The sequence below is a fragment of the Equus caballus genome, chromosome 24, assembly GCF_041296265.1.
Source record: "Equus caballus isolate H_3958 breed thoroughbred chromosome 24, TB-T2T, whole genome shotgun sequence".
NCBI lineage: Eukaryota > Metazoa > Chordata > Mammalia > Perissodactyla > Equidae > Equus > Equus caballus.
This window is the reverse complement of record NC_091707.1, coordinates 21,262,870-21,279,647: the sequence shown is the minus strand read 5'-3', so window position 1 is coordinate 21,279,647 and position 16,778 is coordinate 21,262,870. Positions and strand designations below refer to the sequence as shown.

At 36.7% G+C, this 16,778-nt stretch overlaps 1 protein-coding gene across 2 annotated transcripts in view; it reads right to left on the bottom strand.

Annotated features, from left to right (window-relative positions):
- Nucleotides 1–2,952: 2,952 nt before the first annotated feature.
- The window catches only part of SLC38A6 (solute carrier family 38 member 6), a 58,634-nt gene continuing 44,808 nt past the window's right edge, over nucleotides 2,953–16,778 (bottom strand). For both annotated transcript variants that reach the window (XM_005605219.4, XM_023627855.2), the window contains exons 9-16: nucleotides 14,288–14,353; nucleotides 14,000–14,053; nucleotides 11,758–11,837; nucleotides 11,311–11,411; nucleotides 5,496–5,620; nucleotides 4,190–4,334; nucleotides 3,989–4,083; nucleotides 2,953–3,809 (exon numbers count right to left, since the gene is read on the bottom strand). In XM_005605219.4, coding sequence (XP_005605276.2) covers nucleotides 3,729–3,809; nucleotides 3,989–4,083; nucleotides 4,190–4,334; nucleotides 5,496–5,620; nucleotides 11,311–11,411; nucleotides 11,758–11,837; nucleotides 14,000–14,053; nucleotides 14,288–14,353 — 747 coding nt within the window. In that variant the 3' untranslated portion in view covers nucleotides 2,953–3,728. The remainder of the gene's footprint in view (nucleotides 3,810–3,988; nucleotides 4,084–4,189; nucleotides 4,335–5,495; nucleotides 5,621–11,310; nucleotides 11,412–11,757; nucleotides 11,838–13,999; nucleotides 14,054–14,287; nucleotides 14,354–16,778) is intronic.

Here is a 16,778-nt window from a genome sequence, read left to right as displayed (position 1 = left end):
CTTTATATGTAGGCAAACATAGAAGATGAGATTTTGCAAAGATGAAATTGTTTCTAAGAGCACATGAAGGCCGATGATTAGCTCATAACCCATTTAAAAGCATGTGTAAAGTTCACCTGAAAACGGATGGTTTGTTTCTGATTTTCCAGTGGTGAATTCACCAGGGTACTAAACTGAAATTTAAATGGTGCCATGGTAGGAAGAAAAACTGGAGTACAGCAGCAAACACAGCCAGAGAGCTGCTGATCTGGCAACGTGCTACCCATCCAATGCCAGGCAGGGATTGCCAGATAGTTGAGGATCTATGGTACTTTCAAGATTTCAATTCTATAGCTAGATTGTGCTGAATTTCAGATTCTACTTCAAGATGGAAAAGAAAAAAAAAACAACAGAAAACAAAGATTTCCAGACCTTGGGTGTTTAAAGAACCTTCACACAGTAAATCAACGTACTGCTGTCTTGTTTTCTCCGCAGCCAGACTGAAATAATACAGCACCAGCAGAGGTGTGAATTACCCCCATTCATCTTAATGGAGTGTTAACTTCAAAGGCTTGTTTTAACCATTTAAATGCTAAGCTCATGAGTAAACATTCTGTTAAAAAAAAAGTACAATTTAAACATTCACCCTCCACATATGAAAGTAATTTATATTCTCAGCACTTCGTCTTTTAATTTAGCAAACAAGTCTCCAAGTGTTAGAAAAGTATATATTTTGTGCTTTACTTAGTTTTATTTTCAATAGTTATTACCTAATAAATTGTGAACATTAAGCCCATAATGAGAAGGTCTCTATTTCCCATGGAAATGCTGAGGAGCACTGGAACAAGATTTTCGGGTAATCCTGGTGGAGGGGGCACTGCTCTCACCAGCCATCTCGTTAGCTTCCTCCAAACTCACAGGCGAAGCTGTGACTCCAAACAGGCAACGGGATAAGGTGGAATATTAAAGTAAAATAAAAGTGAACACCTCCACAAATGATTCCTCTTGATATTAACTAAGTTTTGTGCAGAGTGTTCAATAGGTTACTTGTCCATTTGCCAAACCTCCCAGGATCCTATCCCATGAGCAGGTGACAAATGTATTAATTGATGCCCAGCTGTCATCACACTTAACATTTGCCCCAGGGGGCATCCTTGCATCTGTTGCAGATTTAGGGTTATTTTGGTATTACTGGAGTTAGATTTACTTAAGCAGCTGAACACCTATTTGTATTTGGATCTATAATTTCATAAATAGAAAAAGAGGGTACAAGAATTAGCTTATCAGAGTGATGGGCTCTCGCTGGTCTAAAGCCACATAGGAGGCCAGGCCTGGCTGTGCCCCTGGGACCATGCTAAGTGCCCAGTTTCAGGAAGGCCTTAGTAGGATAATACAGCTGGGGTAGAACTGTGGGAAAGCACTAAAAAGAGCGCACATGGGGCCAGTACCCCTGTGAGTAAAGGCTAGAGAGATTCTAAACATATTAGTTGTACAAGATGGAAGATGAAAAAATTCTATGTCCCTGATTGAAAGCAAATTCATGTTACTGGTCCAGATGAAGGGATGGGAGAAAGGGATAAATATCTATTCTATTAAGAGAGACATGTTTCGGTCTGCACCTAATTTATACAAGATCATTTAATCTTCTCAACGCAACCCTGTATAATTGGTATTAACTCTGTGTAATACCTATGTGAAAGCAGAGGCTTAGAGAGGTTAAGTAGTTTGCCTAAACTCACTGAGATCTGAATCTAAGTCTCTCTAACCCAAAACCTTGGACTTTTTCCATAAAACTGTGCTGATCTCAGGTTGCTAAAGAAGTATCTTAACTCAAAAGAGAAGTTCAGTTATCAATTTTTCAGGCCATTTGCTAAATGGGAAGAAAAGGGACACCTGCAAAAGTGTGTATTTCCATACATGCAAATTGGCACTTTGCATGCAATTCCCTATTTTACATGTGCAGAGGGATAAGATTGCATTTTTACTGCTACACCCTGGTTTTGGTAGGCTGCTAACCAACTGCCCTTTACATAGAACACTCATAGGGAGAAGAGACCTCGCTTCTGGTTTCCAACCAAAAATAAGCCACATCAATGGGAAGACTGGAATGATTTATAACCTCCAAACAAAATATGATATAAACCATCAGCATTTGTCTCTGTTAGCCAAGTAGAAAGTCACATGTTTTAGAGACAAACGGAGAAAGCTCAGAGAACTTTTAAAATCCACAGTCAATCATCACAGCTCTATCTCATAATGAATAACAGAGGAAAATCACAAAAGTTTCTTAGGATTTGAAGGCAGGGCAAAATCCACAATTTTGTTATTAGTGATTGATGTTGACAACATTAACCCACAAGCTAAGATTGGAGTTTGTATATAAACTTAATACACTGATTTCTTAAAAAACAAATGAACAAACAAAAGATTGACTCAATACATTTAATAACATTAGAAACTTCTGCTCTGTGAAAGGCACTGTTAAGAGAATGAAAAAGCAAGCCACAGACTGGGAGAAAATCTTTGCAAAACACATACTTGATAAAGGACTGATATCTAAAATATACAAAGAATGCTTAAAACTCAACAATGAGAAAACAACCCAATTTAAAAAATGGGCAAAAGATCTGAACCTCACCAAAGAAAATACACAGATGGCAAATGAGCATATGAAAAGATGCTCAACATTATATGTCATTAGGGAAATATAAATTAAAACAAGATACAACTACACACCCATTAGAATGGCAAAAATCCAAAACACTGACAACACCAAATGCTGGCAAGGATGAGGAACAGGAACTCTCACTCATTGCTGGCAGGAATGCAAAATATTATAGCCACTTTGGAAGGCAGTTCAGGAGTTTCTTACAAGACTAAATGTATTCTTACCACACGACGCAGCAATTGTGCTCTTTGGTATTAACCCAAAAAAGCTGAAAACTTAGGTCCACACAAAAACCTGCACACAAATGTTTATAGTAGCTTTATTCATAAGTGTCAAAATTTGGAAACAACCAAGATGTCCTTCAACAGGTGAATGGAAAAACAAACTGTGGTACATCCATATAATGGAATATTATTCAGTAATAAAAAGAAATGAGCTATCAAGCCATGAAAAGACATGAAAGAAACTTAATTGCATATTGCTAAGTAAAAGAAGCCAGTCTGAAAAGTTAGATACTATAAGATTCCAACTATGTGACATTCTGGAAAAGGCTCATAGGGAGAAGCTCATAGTTTTTATGGAGACATTAACATCAGTGGTTGCCAATGCCTGCAAGAGTGAACCCTAATGTAAACTATGGACCTTCAGTTAATAATAATGTATCAATACTGGCTCATCAAGAATAACAAATGCACTACACTAATGAAAGGTGTTAATAATATGGGTAAGTACAGGTGTGCTGGGGGTGAGGGGATATATGGGAACTCTCTGTACTTTTTGCTCAATATTTCTGTAAACATTAAAACTTCCCTAAAAAATAAAGTCTATTGATTTTTTTAAAAAAATAAACCCACAAATGAAAGACTGACCTGAGCATTTTGAGTTTCTTTCTTATTTTGATTAAAATTGCTATGAGCTCACTTTCCTCTACTCACTCCCATTTTGTTCCACTTTCCTATTAATAATGTTTACAAAAATGTTAACCCACACAAAGAGAATTCATCCAAGGTGGCTTCCAGAATTATTCCTTTTTGCATATGGAGGTAAATTAGTCTTCATAAGAAGCAGGAAAATATGTCTTTCACTTATTAATCCAATTAAAAATGATGAGTGCTAAACTAAAATTCCCAACCAAAATTCCAAAGATGAGCAAAACAAAAGCCTGTGGAAATAAGGAAAGAGAAAAAGAACAGTTAGAGTACGTTGTTAAACCTCCACCCTCTCCAATAATGTATGTTATAGTTCAAAATACATTAAATTTCTTGGAGTGGATGAAATAATGATAAAATGACAAATTATTTCTTAAAATAGCATTCCTAAAAGAAACAAAAACCAACCTACCCCAAGCTTTCTCCCTGAGAGAAAGTCCTCTCGGCTAAGTTTAAGATAAAACAGTCCTGGGAATACAAAAATCAAACACGTCGATGTACTGGAACCTTTAAGTGGGAGGAGGAAAAAGAAGACATTGCTAGATTCAGATGTGAGGCTGGAGGACAATTTTATCCATTTTATGATGTGAATTTTTTGAAATGGAAAACTTACCAACCACACCAAATATATTCCGAATGTCAGGAACATATATCGCAAGTAAAACGATGATAATATTGAGTGCTAGAGTGATCAAAGAATGGCGAATCCATGAGAATGAAGAATTGGAGAAAAACATCATCATTAAAGCTTTCCTTGCCTGTATAACAGAAAAAGAAACAGATTTAAGCAAAGAGAAAGTGTCAAAGTAAAAACACTCACTTAGGGAAACACATGTACAATACAGTAAGTATGGTATTCTTGCCCTCTAAACAATTTAGAATCCAAAAGTATACCATAAACTATTACCATAAAGTGCTCATTACACATAAACTAAGAAATATACCTTTCTCTGTGAGCTTCATAAAAATTATTTTGCTTTAATTCTTGAAAAAATTTTCACATGCAATTTCTTTAGGGTGCATAATTTTCAAAATTATCCACAATAGCACATTGTGATGAAATTTCAGAGAATCATTTTCATTAAATTCAACAGATAGAAGAACAAAAGGTTTAAAACAGAAAAAGAAATCATGCCATGGGAACACCATTTACGATTTTATTTATCTATTTCACAGCATGTTAATATGAAAACTAGTTCATGACACTTCTCACTGCTAACGCAGGCAGCAGGCAGTCACGTCCCATAAATGTTTATCCAGCCCCCCTGCACTCCTGGCACTGCAGTCCGCACAGGGAGGAGGCAAAAAATCTTGAAGGCCCAGTTCTTAAGGAACTCACTGTTAGGGATTCAAAAATCCATGCAGAAGCATTTATTACTCAAAGCCCTTGTTTCATTTTCTCAAAAATTCTTAAGATTCTTATGTATGGCAGCTAAATGCAGAATGAGATCGGTTGTGCCTCAAGTTATAAATCTAGAGCAAATAAAATATTTTGACTAAAATTAAACTAGAATGTCTATGTGAAAACAAATTTACAATAAACCAGAAAGAGCTTATTTTTGCTGACTTGACTTTTTCCTCTTCATGCACATTCTTTTGAAAACAGAATACAAAATTAAAGGGGAGAAAAAAAACCCCAAAACTTTAGAAGAACTCTAGTCTCTAAATTGGAAACAATGCTGTGGGAGAGCATAAATCTAAACTAAATCTCAAAAAGCACAAATTAGCTTAGTGGTTCACTGTTATTTCTGTGCTTTCATGGGGCCAGTGTGCAAGTATGAGGTCTTTGATCAATTACTTGACAAATGAATAAGATATACAAGACTAGATGTGATTCAAACATTCTAGTCTGCAAAGAATTAGTGTTGCCCTATTAGGGAGCCACTACACTAAGCAACAAAACCTTTAAGAGTACTTACAGGGAAGTGGATTAGAGGCACTGTCAAAAGCACAGCAAACAGTATGCACAACTTCACAGTCATGACAACAACATCATGCGGCAGGTATTTACTATAGCCTTGTAGTAATTCTGACGCCACTTTGTCTGTTAATAAAAATATAGTAATAAAGATCACATTATAAACTACTAAGATGTCAATAACAGCAAAATTATTTTCCTTTGCACAAATGGATCTTAACAGATTTTAGAATCCCAGCACTAAATGTCTCTCTGTCCTTTTTCCTATCTTACGAAACATAAGAGATATTTAAATATCTTCTTGAAACCTACAATCTGTTTTTTGTTTTTTTTAAGATTGGCACCTGAGCTAACATCTGTTGCCAATCTTCTTTTTTTTTTTTTTCCTTCTTCTCTCCAAAGCCCCCAGTACATAGCTGTGTATTCTAGTTGTGAGTGCCTCTGGTTGTGCTGTGTGGGATGCCGCCTCAGCATAGCCTGATGAGCGGTGCCAAGTCTGCGCCCAGGATCCAAATCCGCGAAACCCTGGACTGTTGAAGTGGAGTGCACAAACTTAACTGCTGGGCCACTGGCTGGCCCCTACAATCTTTTTCTTTAATGAAACCAGAAAACAGCACAGGCAGAGCCTCTAAAATTACGACAATGAATATATATATAAAAATATCTCTTTAGAGCTTTTCCATAATCTGAAGGTTTTGAACAACATTTATGTTGTTTTACAAAGTGCTTTCACATGTGCTACTGAGTTTAGTCCTCATGATAACAATATAAGATATATAGCTAGGCAAAAAACGTTAAAAGACTTGCCCAAGATCACACAACACAAAGGGGCAGAGCTGGCAGGCTGTGCACCCAAATTTTTTTGGTGCCAAAGCTGATACCTTTCCTTCAATACCACAATGTTGTCTAGAATCTCATAGAGTTTTGTGCATGTTACCTGCTTCATCAACTCTGCATGTGTAGATTCATCTTCCATAAAAGAGAATGCAGTCTTAGGGAAATGGCTTACTTAGCAAGCCAGTGTGGTAGTCAGTGACAGTGACAGTTGACCATGCTTTGCTCCATGGTGTTTTTCCATTCTCACCTTCATACCTCTCCCTGAGGGGTCTGAAGAGTGAGGGTTCTCAAGAACACTCCATATCACTGCCTCGTAAGGAAAGGTCAGGTTGTACTTAAAATAGCATGGGGCTTTTTCATTTGAGGGTATATGTTTTGAAAAAGATGCTTTGGAGGAAATAAAAAACAAATCAAACACACCTCTGTTTTCAAGGATCTTAAAATTTTAAGGGGAGATACGGTGAACACACACATATAGTACAAAACACACAGATACACACACAGTGGCAGAAGGTCTAAACAAAGAGCTATGGCGATTCGAACAGGGAAAGGTAACTATGGTTTTGGGATGAGCAGGGAGGGAGTCCAGGAAGGCTTGGGGGAGTCATCACGATCTAGCGAGCAGCAGGATGGTAGAGGGGCTTGAACTCTGGGACCACACAGACTAATGTTCCAATACCACTACTTACTAGCAACTTAACTTCTCTGAGTCTCTCAGTTCTTACATCTATAAAATGGGGACAACAATATATTGACCTATAGTTACTGAGAGCATTAAGTGAGTTAATGTACGCATGCTGACATTCAAAGATGTGGGGGAAGAGATTCTCTCTAGGAGCAAGAAACAGCATAAGCAGAAGCCTAAAGTAGCAAAGGGAATGTGCATTTGAGAAAATGAGCAGTCAGTGGTACTATAATGCTGAGATATAGTGGGCTGTAGAGCAGAGAGGAGTGGGTGATAAGGCTGGCAATGCCTTTAAGACCCAGTAATAGAGCTCTTCTGGACTCAATCCGGTAGAGTCTGGACACAATCCGGTAGGCCACAGAGATGCAGTGACTTATGAAGAATAATGTATTATCATCTGAACTGAGTAGGAGGACAGATTGGAAGAAAAAGAGACCCCAAACAGGGTAACAGTTAGAAGGCTACTGTCATAATCACTGAAATATAACAAGAATATGAACTAGACTAGTGATAATGGAAATGGGAGAGAAACTGTCTAAAATATCAAAGACATACTTTATACAATGTGGGACTAATGGACTAAGCAAGAGATGAAGAGGAGTCAGGAAAGCTGGATTCTATTTCCAAATCTGTGAGATACTTGTGAGTCTTTGGAGAAATACAGCAAACTATTTTATTTCTACTTTCTGAATCATTAAAAATGAGCTATTAACACTTACTGCTTAATAACTTTGTAGACTTTTTAAATGGTCTAGTTATTAGGCAACAGTTGGGCATTGACCTGGCTCACCAGAGGAACACTTTTTCTCCCTCACCTTACAATGCTTTAACATCTGTAATCAGAAACATTATTATTAATCTAGGTATACGTACTTATAGGTCCCTTTAATCTGACAAAATTTATATTATTAACTAAGCTTTGGGAGCACTGGATAAAAGGATTCCAAGCAGCTCCAGAAGCCAGAAGCACTAGATTTATTACAAATTCAAACTATCTGTTACATGTCCACTTCCTACTTTCCCAGGATGAAAACCTTTCTTCTGAGCCAGTGAATTCTGTGTTCTTAGCTGAGCCTTAACATATGTAAGGGATAGAGTATAACACACTTCTCTAGATTCAGACAAATCTCTACAAATCTCAGGAAGGACCTGATGGTGATCTCTGCAAGTTGTACATGCTGTTGAAGCCAGGAGGCTGTCCTGTGTAATATACTGTCAAACAGGGTATGAAGTTTATAAAGGTTACCATGGAACAGCAGAAAGATCACTGGATTCGTATTCAGGAGACTTGCCACTAAGTGTGTGACAGGTCACTTCACCTCTCTGGGCTTCAGTTACTTATCTACAAAATGAGTTGAAGCCTTTAACTTCTGACTAGCCCTTCTGATAAAGTCTCAGCTTCAACTAGAAATTTCTTTCCATAAAACTGAGAGCTACTGTTATCCCAATAGAAATATGCCATAAAAATGTCCCTTGGTTATGATTAAAACCCCAGAAAAGAACCACTGTGATTGATTTGTGAATAGCAAATCAATATCTGAATCTTCCTCTGTCTTTGGAGAAGGAATCACTTTTATATCATTCTTTCTATCTATTTATCCATCACCTACCTATTTACCATGTGATTTTTCTTTGATGTGTATTTCTCCATTATAGAAAATGTGGACATTCTGATGCATTTGCATTGGTGGAGAAGGATTAAGTCAGAGACAAATTTTTTGGATTTTTTTCTAAATGTTGAAGACTCAAAACATAATAGTATTTGTGCCAGGTGACAGCTTTACTTGATAACTAGGAAAATCTCTGTGTAGGAAACACTTCATTTATAGGATGAAAAACATGTTTAGCCTCTGTGTTCAAACAATGATTGATAGATAGATAGATAGATAGATAGATAGATAGATAGATAGATATAGAGATATACAGATGTGCCTGGAGCTTAAGTGATCCAAGTTTTTTCAAAAGTTAACTTTGACAAAAACTTGGAATGAAGGAAATGTGGATTCTATAGCATGATTCTTGAGGAGGGAGCGTAGTAATAAAGGCACTGATTTCGGAGAAAGTCAGAATTGGATTCAAATCCCAATTCATTATTCATTAGCTGCAGGTATCTGCCCAAATTACTCAAACTATATGAATCTGTACCTTGCAGAGTTGCTGCAAGGACTAAGTTAGGCAATGTATGTAAAATACCTGGTACTTACGTAACAAAAGTTAGCTCAATAAACGCATTAGCATCCATCCTTCCTCCACTCCCCTTTCAATCAAAGCTTTCTTACAATTTAATATAGTTCTTAAGCATATCTCATGGAATTCATGTAATTATTTCTCAGCTATCCTGGAGATTGGTAGGCCATTTGAGATTTCTTCCAGATAGCTCTATTTATCCATATGGAGGAGGACGTCCATTTTTAGGACTCTCGCAATGTTGAAGATTCCTAAATTAATAGTATTTGTGCCAGGTGACAATTTTAATTTAGAAAAATAGACAGCTATTTTGCTATACTAAGTTTTTGCTTAATCCTAACAGAGACCCTGCTATAATACCTTATTAATATAGAAAAGTCTTATTGAGCTCAAGTCTGTACAAAAACTAACCCAACAACCAAAAACAGAGCTTACGTGTTTAAAGAATTTTGTTTCATTAGTGATGATCAAAAAAATTTAACAATCTGCTTTAACTTTCTGTGTAGCGTATCAAGCAGGGTAACACACTCATGTTGGAGAAGATGATTTTCCTGATGGTGTACACAGGGCTCTACCATGTAGGATACTACATCAGCATAAAAATGCGGGAGCAGATGTGGATTAATGAATGGCCTTTATTACTGTTGAAACAACACAGAGACAGCAAGAAAGGGATAATTACAGTTTTCTCACACACTAAAAACTCCAAGATAATACTTACAGCATATACTGAAAAGTTACCACATTTGAATTAAATTTCATTAAAGATAGTAAGAAGAGAAGTACAGTGATGAAAAATAGGGCAACTGAAATTATGAAATAATTACAATAATAATGATAATGATAATAGTGACACACCACCAGCTGCTCTCATTTGTGAAGACTGCTATGTGCCAGATACTATAATAGGCATCTTACATGTAAGTCATTTCCTCCTCCATACAACTCTATGCAATTAGCCCCATGTTACAGATTAGGAAGCAAAGATACTGCATGGTGAAGTATCCTGTTCAAGGGCACACAGCTAGTTAGAGTAGTTATCTGAACCACATTTGTCAGATTTCAAAATTCATACTCTTTCCACCAGACTTAGGAAAGGTAGCTGTGCAAGTAAATGTTGTCCAAAACCTTGTCAGACTTGGAAAAACTCTGGGAGATAAGCAAAGCGCCATTTCAAGTCATCCTGGTTGTCTTAAACCTGAAACATGTGCACAGGCTATCAACCATGAAATCAGGGTCATGACAGCTAAATATCAGCAAAGTAATAACAGCCATTTACTTGGAAAGTTGTTATGAAAGCATTCATAAACTGAAAAGTGTATTCAAGAATTTGACAAATTGAGTGTAATTTGTTATAACATGTTCGTTTGCAATTAAGCAAGTTAATTAATGCAATTAAGCAAATTAAGCAAGTATGTTTGCAAATTACAAGAGAGCTTACAATTTTTTTTCTTGTTCTAGACTTTCAAGTTTTACATTTTCTTGAGGTACTTATGAGAAGAGAAAAAAATGCACACCCAGCAGGCAATTTTTCAAAAGTAAGTAAAATAAAATTTTACCTTTGTTTTATGAATTTAAAAGAATCTTCTAAAAAAATTAAGGAGAAAGGTCACGGTGCATCACAGAATGCACATCTGCTGAATCATGTGGATTAAGTCTGAAGGCAGAAATTTCTGACATCTAAGTGTACAACTGTAGTCCAGTGTAAAACCCTTCCCTTTCTCAACTTGTTCTTCTGCAATTAAAATGATTGATTCTCTCGACCTCTCAAAGTGCTAGAGTCTAATACATCGAATTCTCAATTAAAAAAATTAAAATCATTATTGCACATTTTTTCTTGTAGAAAGCCATCAATGTCCCTAAGCCTGAGGTTTTACTAAGGTAGGCGTTTAAGAAAATTTTCATATGAACTTGATCCACCTTTATAAGAGAAAGAAAATCAATCTTTTTAAGGTCCATAGAGCCACCACAGTATGTACTGCATTGAATTCTGGCAGCCTGAAAAAATTAGCTTGGTAATGCAAAGCAGAAACAAAGTCCATACTCAGGTGTGAGATCAACTATAGAACAATTTACTTTGTCATTTACAATTAAATAATATACTTACCATAAAAAGTGAGGTATCCAAAGAGTGCAGATACAAAATAAATGAGAAAACTTAAAGCAACTGCTGTATTGGTTACATTCTGCATTCTTTTCTTTGAAGGGCTACAAGACAAAAATGGCAAAAATAGAATCAGTGATCTGAATTATATCTAAAGAAAGAAGTATCTCCTAAGCTAGTCAAGAGGATCCCTCAGTCACTCAAGACCTAGTTTATTAACAACTACACACTAGCGTTCCTTATTTGAAATTACTGCACAAATGTTACACTTCTAGGAAACATTCTCAACTTGGACAGAACTAACTCTTGGTTGTTTTATTTTGTTTTAAACTAACACTTAGAATCCAGTAATGGGAGGAAAGAATTCATAAAGGAGAATTTCATTCAATTTGAAAGCCCTGGAAGTAAAAAGACATAATACATTTAAAATACTCCAGAATTCTATAGTACCTTTGAAGCTCACAGTATATGGGCAATACTGACGTATGGCAGAGAAATGAAAAAGCCATGGTTGGTATGGCATAGGCACTCTGAAAAAAATTTTAAAAGATGAAATTATTATTATTTTTTTTATTGAGTTAATGATAGGTTACAATCTTGTGTGATTTCAGTTGTACATTAATGTTTGTCATTCGTGTCGTAGGTGCACCATTTCACCCTTTGTGCCCACTCCCCACCCCACCTTTCCCCTGGTAGCCACTAATCTGTTCTCTTTGTCTACATTTTTAAATTCCTCATATGAGTGGAGTCATACAGAGATTATCCTTCTCTAACTGGCTTATTTCACTTAACATAATTCCCTCAAGGTCCATCCATGTTGTTGCAAATGGGATGATTTTGTTCTGTTTTGCAGCTGAGTAGTATTCCATTGTATATATGTACCACAACTTCTTTATCCATTCAAAAAGATGAAATTATTAAATGCTACTCTGTTGAAACCACTACTTCATTTGACAATAAACTCACTTCTTCAACAACAATCAATTGGTTAATGTATTTCATCTTCCATGAATTATCTCTTTATAAAATGTGTGTTTTTTTTTTAAAGAGAGACATAATTCTGGTCACCAGCAAATGTTCCACTTGACAGTGTACTTGCTTGTACTATAGCTTCCATACCATGTTGCTTTTACTACAATCAATGATTCTTCTATATTATTTGAGTAAGATAAAAATAATTTAAGATAAATAATATTTAGGTAAGATTAAAAATAACATTTTGGAAATGATCTTATTGTAATTCTCAGTCTTTCCTAATGTATGCATTACGAAACTTAAATACATCATATTACCTTAAGCAGTAATAATAGTTAATGCTTTTGAAGCTGCTTTTACCAACTCATTCCAAGAGAATACTGAAAACATTAACCTCATCTTAGTATTGCCGGCATCTTTGACTGGGATCTCTTTCAATGGGAAAGAACATGACTTATTCTAGACTGACAAATTCTTAGAGATCCATTGGACTACACAGCATAAGGTTTGTGTTTTTTAAAATTTTATTAGGCTACGCAAGAGGCCAAGGAAATTACAAAGCAAACAAAAGTTACCATCTAAATGAAAATACTATCTTTACAAAATAGATGGTGATGATTTACTTTCTCTTTCCTACTCTAAAAAAAAATTCCCCCTAACTAATTTTAGGCTCTTCAGCAAAAGAACTTGTAGATGAGTGAAGACCTATCTTGGGACATAATGCCTCCTAAAATATCTGAGGGGAGCAGGGAGGGAGGAAAGCTTTAGTGTTTCCTGAGACTGGATTAAGGGAATGAGAGTTTAATTCACAAACTCTCTTTCATATATTGCTCAGTTTCCTGGCTTGTCAATTACCCTACCTAGATCTTTTAGGCACAGGTAGGCCTTTACCATGGAAAAGATGTGGTAACCTCCCTAGTGAGGCTAGAGACATTTCTCATTTAAAAACCGGGGATAAAAAGGAAAACTCTGCACAGAGGAGTTACCACACTAACAGAGTTGGACATGAGTGGAGGGGATTCTAGCATCTGGGACCTGTGTTTCAGCAGAATCAAGTGTAGAGGAAGAAACTTGCAGCAACAGGAAAGATTCTGAGCTCTTCTATAATCGTCAAGGAGAGATCATCCAGATCAAGTTCCTGCTTCCTCTGCTGATGCCCAGGGGCTCTTGCAGGCATTTCTAGTATCACAGGGCTCTTCGAGAAGGCAAGGGGACTTGGTCTGCTAGTCTCCACTCCAGGCATCATAAATTTCAACTTTGGAATGTCAGCCAGAAGACATATTGGCTGTGCTCAATCACTGGTCCAATGATGAAGCTGTTTAGCTAGAGACCAAGGTTCTACTCACAGGGAAGGAGTTTTTGATATAATTGGCTATTTAGCTTTACAAGTCCAGAGGGCAACAGGAAGTCTGTATCCACAGAGGACCTTATTGGCCAGACCAGACATTCAGTAAATCTGTTCTTTTAGGCTGTGGCCCATTTAAAACAGGCTCTATTTTTAAAGCCATGCCAAAAAAAAAAAAAAAAGGTGGTTGTTTCATAATGGGCCACCCTGTGTTAAATAATATTATTCTTCTGGTAGGCAACCTTATACTTAGCACTTTCATGAAAATTAATTAGTTACAGGTACAAAGACCTAAGAGACCCTGTTACACAAATCTCTTAAAACTTGAAATGTGAAAAATCAACCAAAAGTATCTGTTAATAACTTACACACCTCTTTGGAGAAATGAAAGAGCTTTGGTTTACAATCATCTGTCGCATTTGAAATCTGTTTAAGAGAATTGAGGGGAAAGAGAGAAACCAAGAGCCATTAAAAGTCAGAATACATCAACAAAAATGATGAATTTATTATTTCTAGGCTTTCAAGTCAAAATATTTGAAAACAGAGTTCCAAAATGAAATACAGCCATTACTTTTTTGTTAATTAGAAAAAAAATCATTATTAGTCTGATTTTTTTTCTTTTTAGCTTACAATAAAAAGGAAGAAAATATAAACCGTTACCTGGATGTATTGCTCTACATAATTTAATGTCAGAGGACAAGGGATGGACCATTTTTTAATTACTATCTGTAAGAATAAGTAGAAACAGCACTCAGATTATTTCTTACAAAATTCATGACAAGAAATAGATTTCAAATAGGTCAGCATTATTTCAACTAATCTAACACTATACCAAAAATATGCTAGGTAAACCTAGGAAGATTCTTTGCTCATATGATTTTCCCCAGTGAGAATGGGGTCATCATTTAATTTGGTCACCTATGGCCAGGAGGGCAGGACGGGAGGAGTTGCCGTGTATCTGTTTAGCAGGGATCTTCCCCGTTAAAGACAGAGTACTCTTCATGTCAACTTTCAAAATTCCAATAGCATCACAGCATTTACCCAAAAAAGGGCAACTTAAAATGAGAACATGATGTTTTTAGTGACAATGGTACAGAATATGGTTATTTGTGGATCTAGCATCAGTAGCAGAGAAACATTAATAGCAGTTTTGGAAATGGCCACAGGCAAAAATAAGTAGAGACCTTATGCAAAGGGGGAGCTCAGGGATTTCTGATGTATAAGTGCTGTCCCTCCTTGTTTTTCTCAGATGTATAGTTACTTTTGGTGAATATGGAAAAGCTGTCTAAGAATAAGAGCACAAAGCTGGGGAACTCCAGTTGGTGAAACTAAATTTTAAGAAAATTGAAAGAAATCCAGAGGGATGCTATTTCCCAGAAATAATCAATGCAAATGCTTTAGGATTTTACTCTTAATTGCACCCATCCTGTTCCTAGACCTACAGTTGTGGTTGTGCCCACACTGCCATTGTTGTCATTGTTTCAGGGTACGTAATTACTCTGTAAATGTTTGCTCCAAGCTAAAACCCAACGTACAAAGGGGCAAGAAGAATAAAGAAAGTATATGTCCTTTGCAGGAGACAGTAAGTAAATACTATTCCTATTCCTATTCAGTATTTATCTAGTTTTGGATTTTAACCAAGTCAATCAAAATTTTATATAGTGATAAAACATCTAAGGAAAACACAGACTTTTAGGATTAAGTTAGCGATTGAACTAATTACTCTTAATTAAAACCCTTATCAAGAAAAAAGAATTAGAAGGATAAATGGGCAAGTGGTTTTGTCACTTATACATAAGTTTTCAATATGGAATAAAACTAAATGGTCAACTTAGCAAGAAGAAAGAAAAAAATCAAAAGCAAAAATCCCACCATTTTTTTTTTCTGATGTTTTCAAAAAAGTATGATGGCATGAGGTAGAAGCTAGAGAAGCAAGGTTGTTACTGGTCTTTCTCTTCAGCCCTGCCTCAAATTCAGTGTCTCACACTTCCCCTTACTAACAGTGGTAGTGGTGGCAGCGACAGCCACCTAACGGAGGGCTTGCGTACCGTGTACTTCGATAAGCTCTGTATGTGAGCTACCTCATTTGTTTTATCAGCTGTCATTACTAGGCTTGCAAATCAAAATATGTCAAAACAGGTGTCTGCTCCGTGGCCGAGTGGTTGAGTTTGCGCGCTCTGCTTCGGCAGCCCAGGGTTTTGCCGGTTTGAATCCTGGGCGCGGACACGGCACTGCTCCTCAGGCCACGCTGAGGCAGCGTCCCACATGCCACAACCAGAAGGACCTACAGCTAGAATATACAACCATGTACTAGGGGGCTTCGGGGAGGAGAAGAAGAAGCAGAAGAAGAAAAAAAAAAAAAGATTGGCAACAGATGTTAGCTCAGGTGCCAATTAAAAAAAAAAAGTCAAAACAACACTCCAAAATGCAATATAATCATTAGTTTTTCGCTAATTAGAAAATATCACTAACAACCTGATTTTACATTAATATAAAATTCGGTTACTACAGCTAATTTCTCCGCAGAGACCTGGCCCAACCCCAAGCCTGCCTGGTGGAATGGCTTGGATAGAGATGATGTCCTACAAAGCGCAAGTACAGAACAGGAACGGCAAGATACACAACAACAAAGAGTAACAAGAGTCTTCGCTCAGGCTGAAGACAGAACACGGTAGAAGGTAACTCCAGGGGTTAGAAAAACAAAGGGAAAAGTAAGACTAAGTATTAAAAATACGTGTTCTCTTGCAGAAAAGGCCCTTCCTTCTTCACTGCTCCAAGTCCTTCCCACCTTTCAAGGCTCAGCTCAAGTTTTATTTCCTTCCACATCCTTCTTTATTCTAGCTCTCAGTGATCCTTCTTTCCTCTCAACTCTTGCAATTCTTACTCTGAAGCAAATACGTCAACACTTGGTTACGTATTGCCTATATTGTTCTCAGTTTTCCCCTCGTACATTTATTTTATCTCCTCTACTAGATTGACAGATCCTTAAACCTAGTGTCCAGGTTCAACTCCCCCCACCGTATAAGGCCTAACACGGTGCTCACTAGAAGGAAGCTCTGACCAAAATCCATTCAAATAATTCTATTTTGACTTATTAAAACATTACTTAGAATACTAATCTATACTCAAGACAGAACTTTTGGAAAGAATG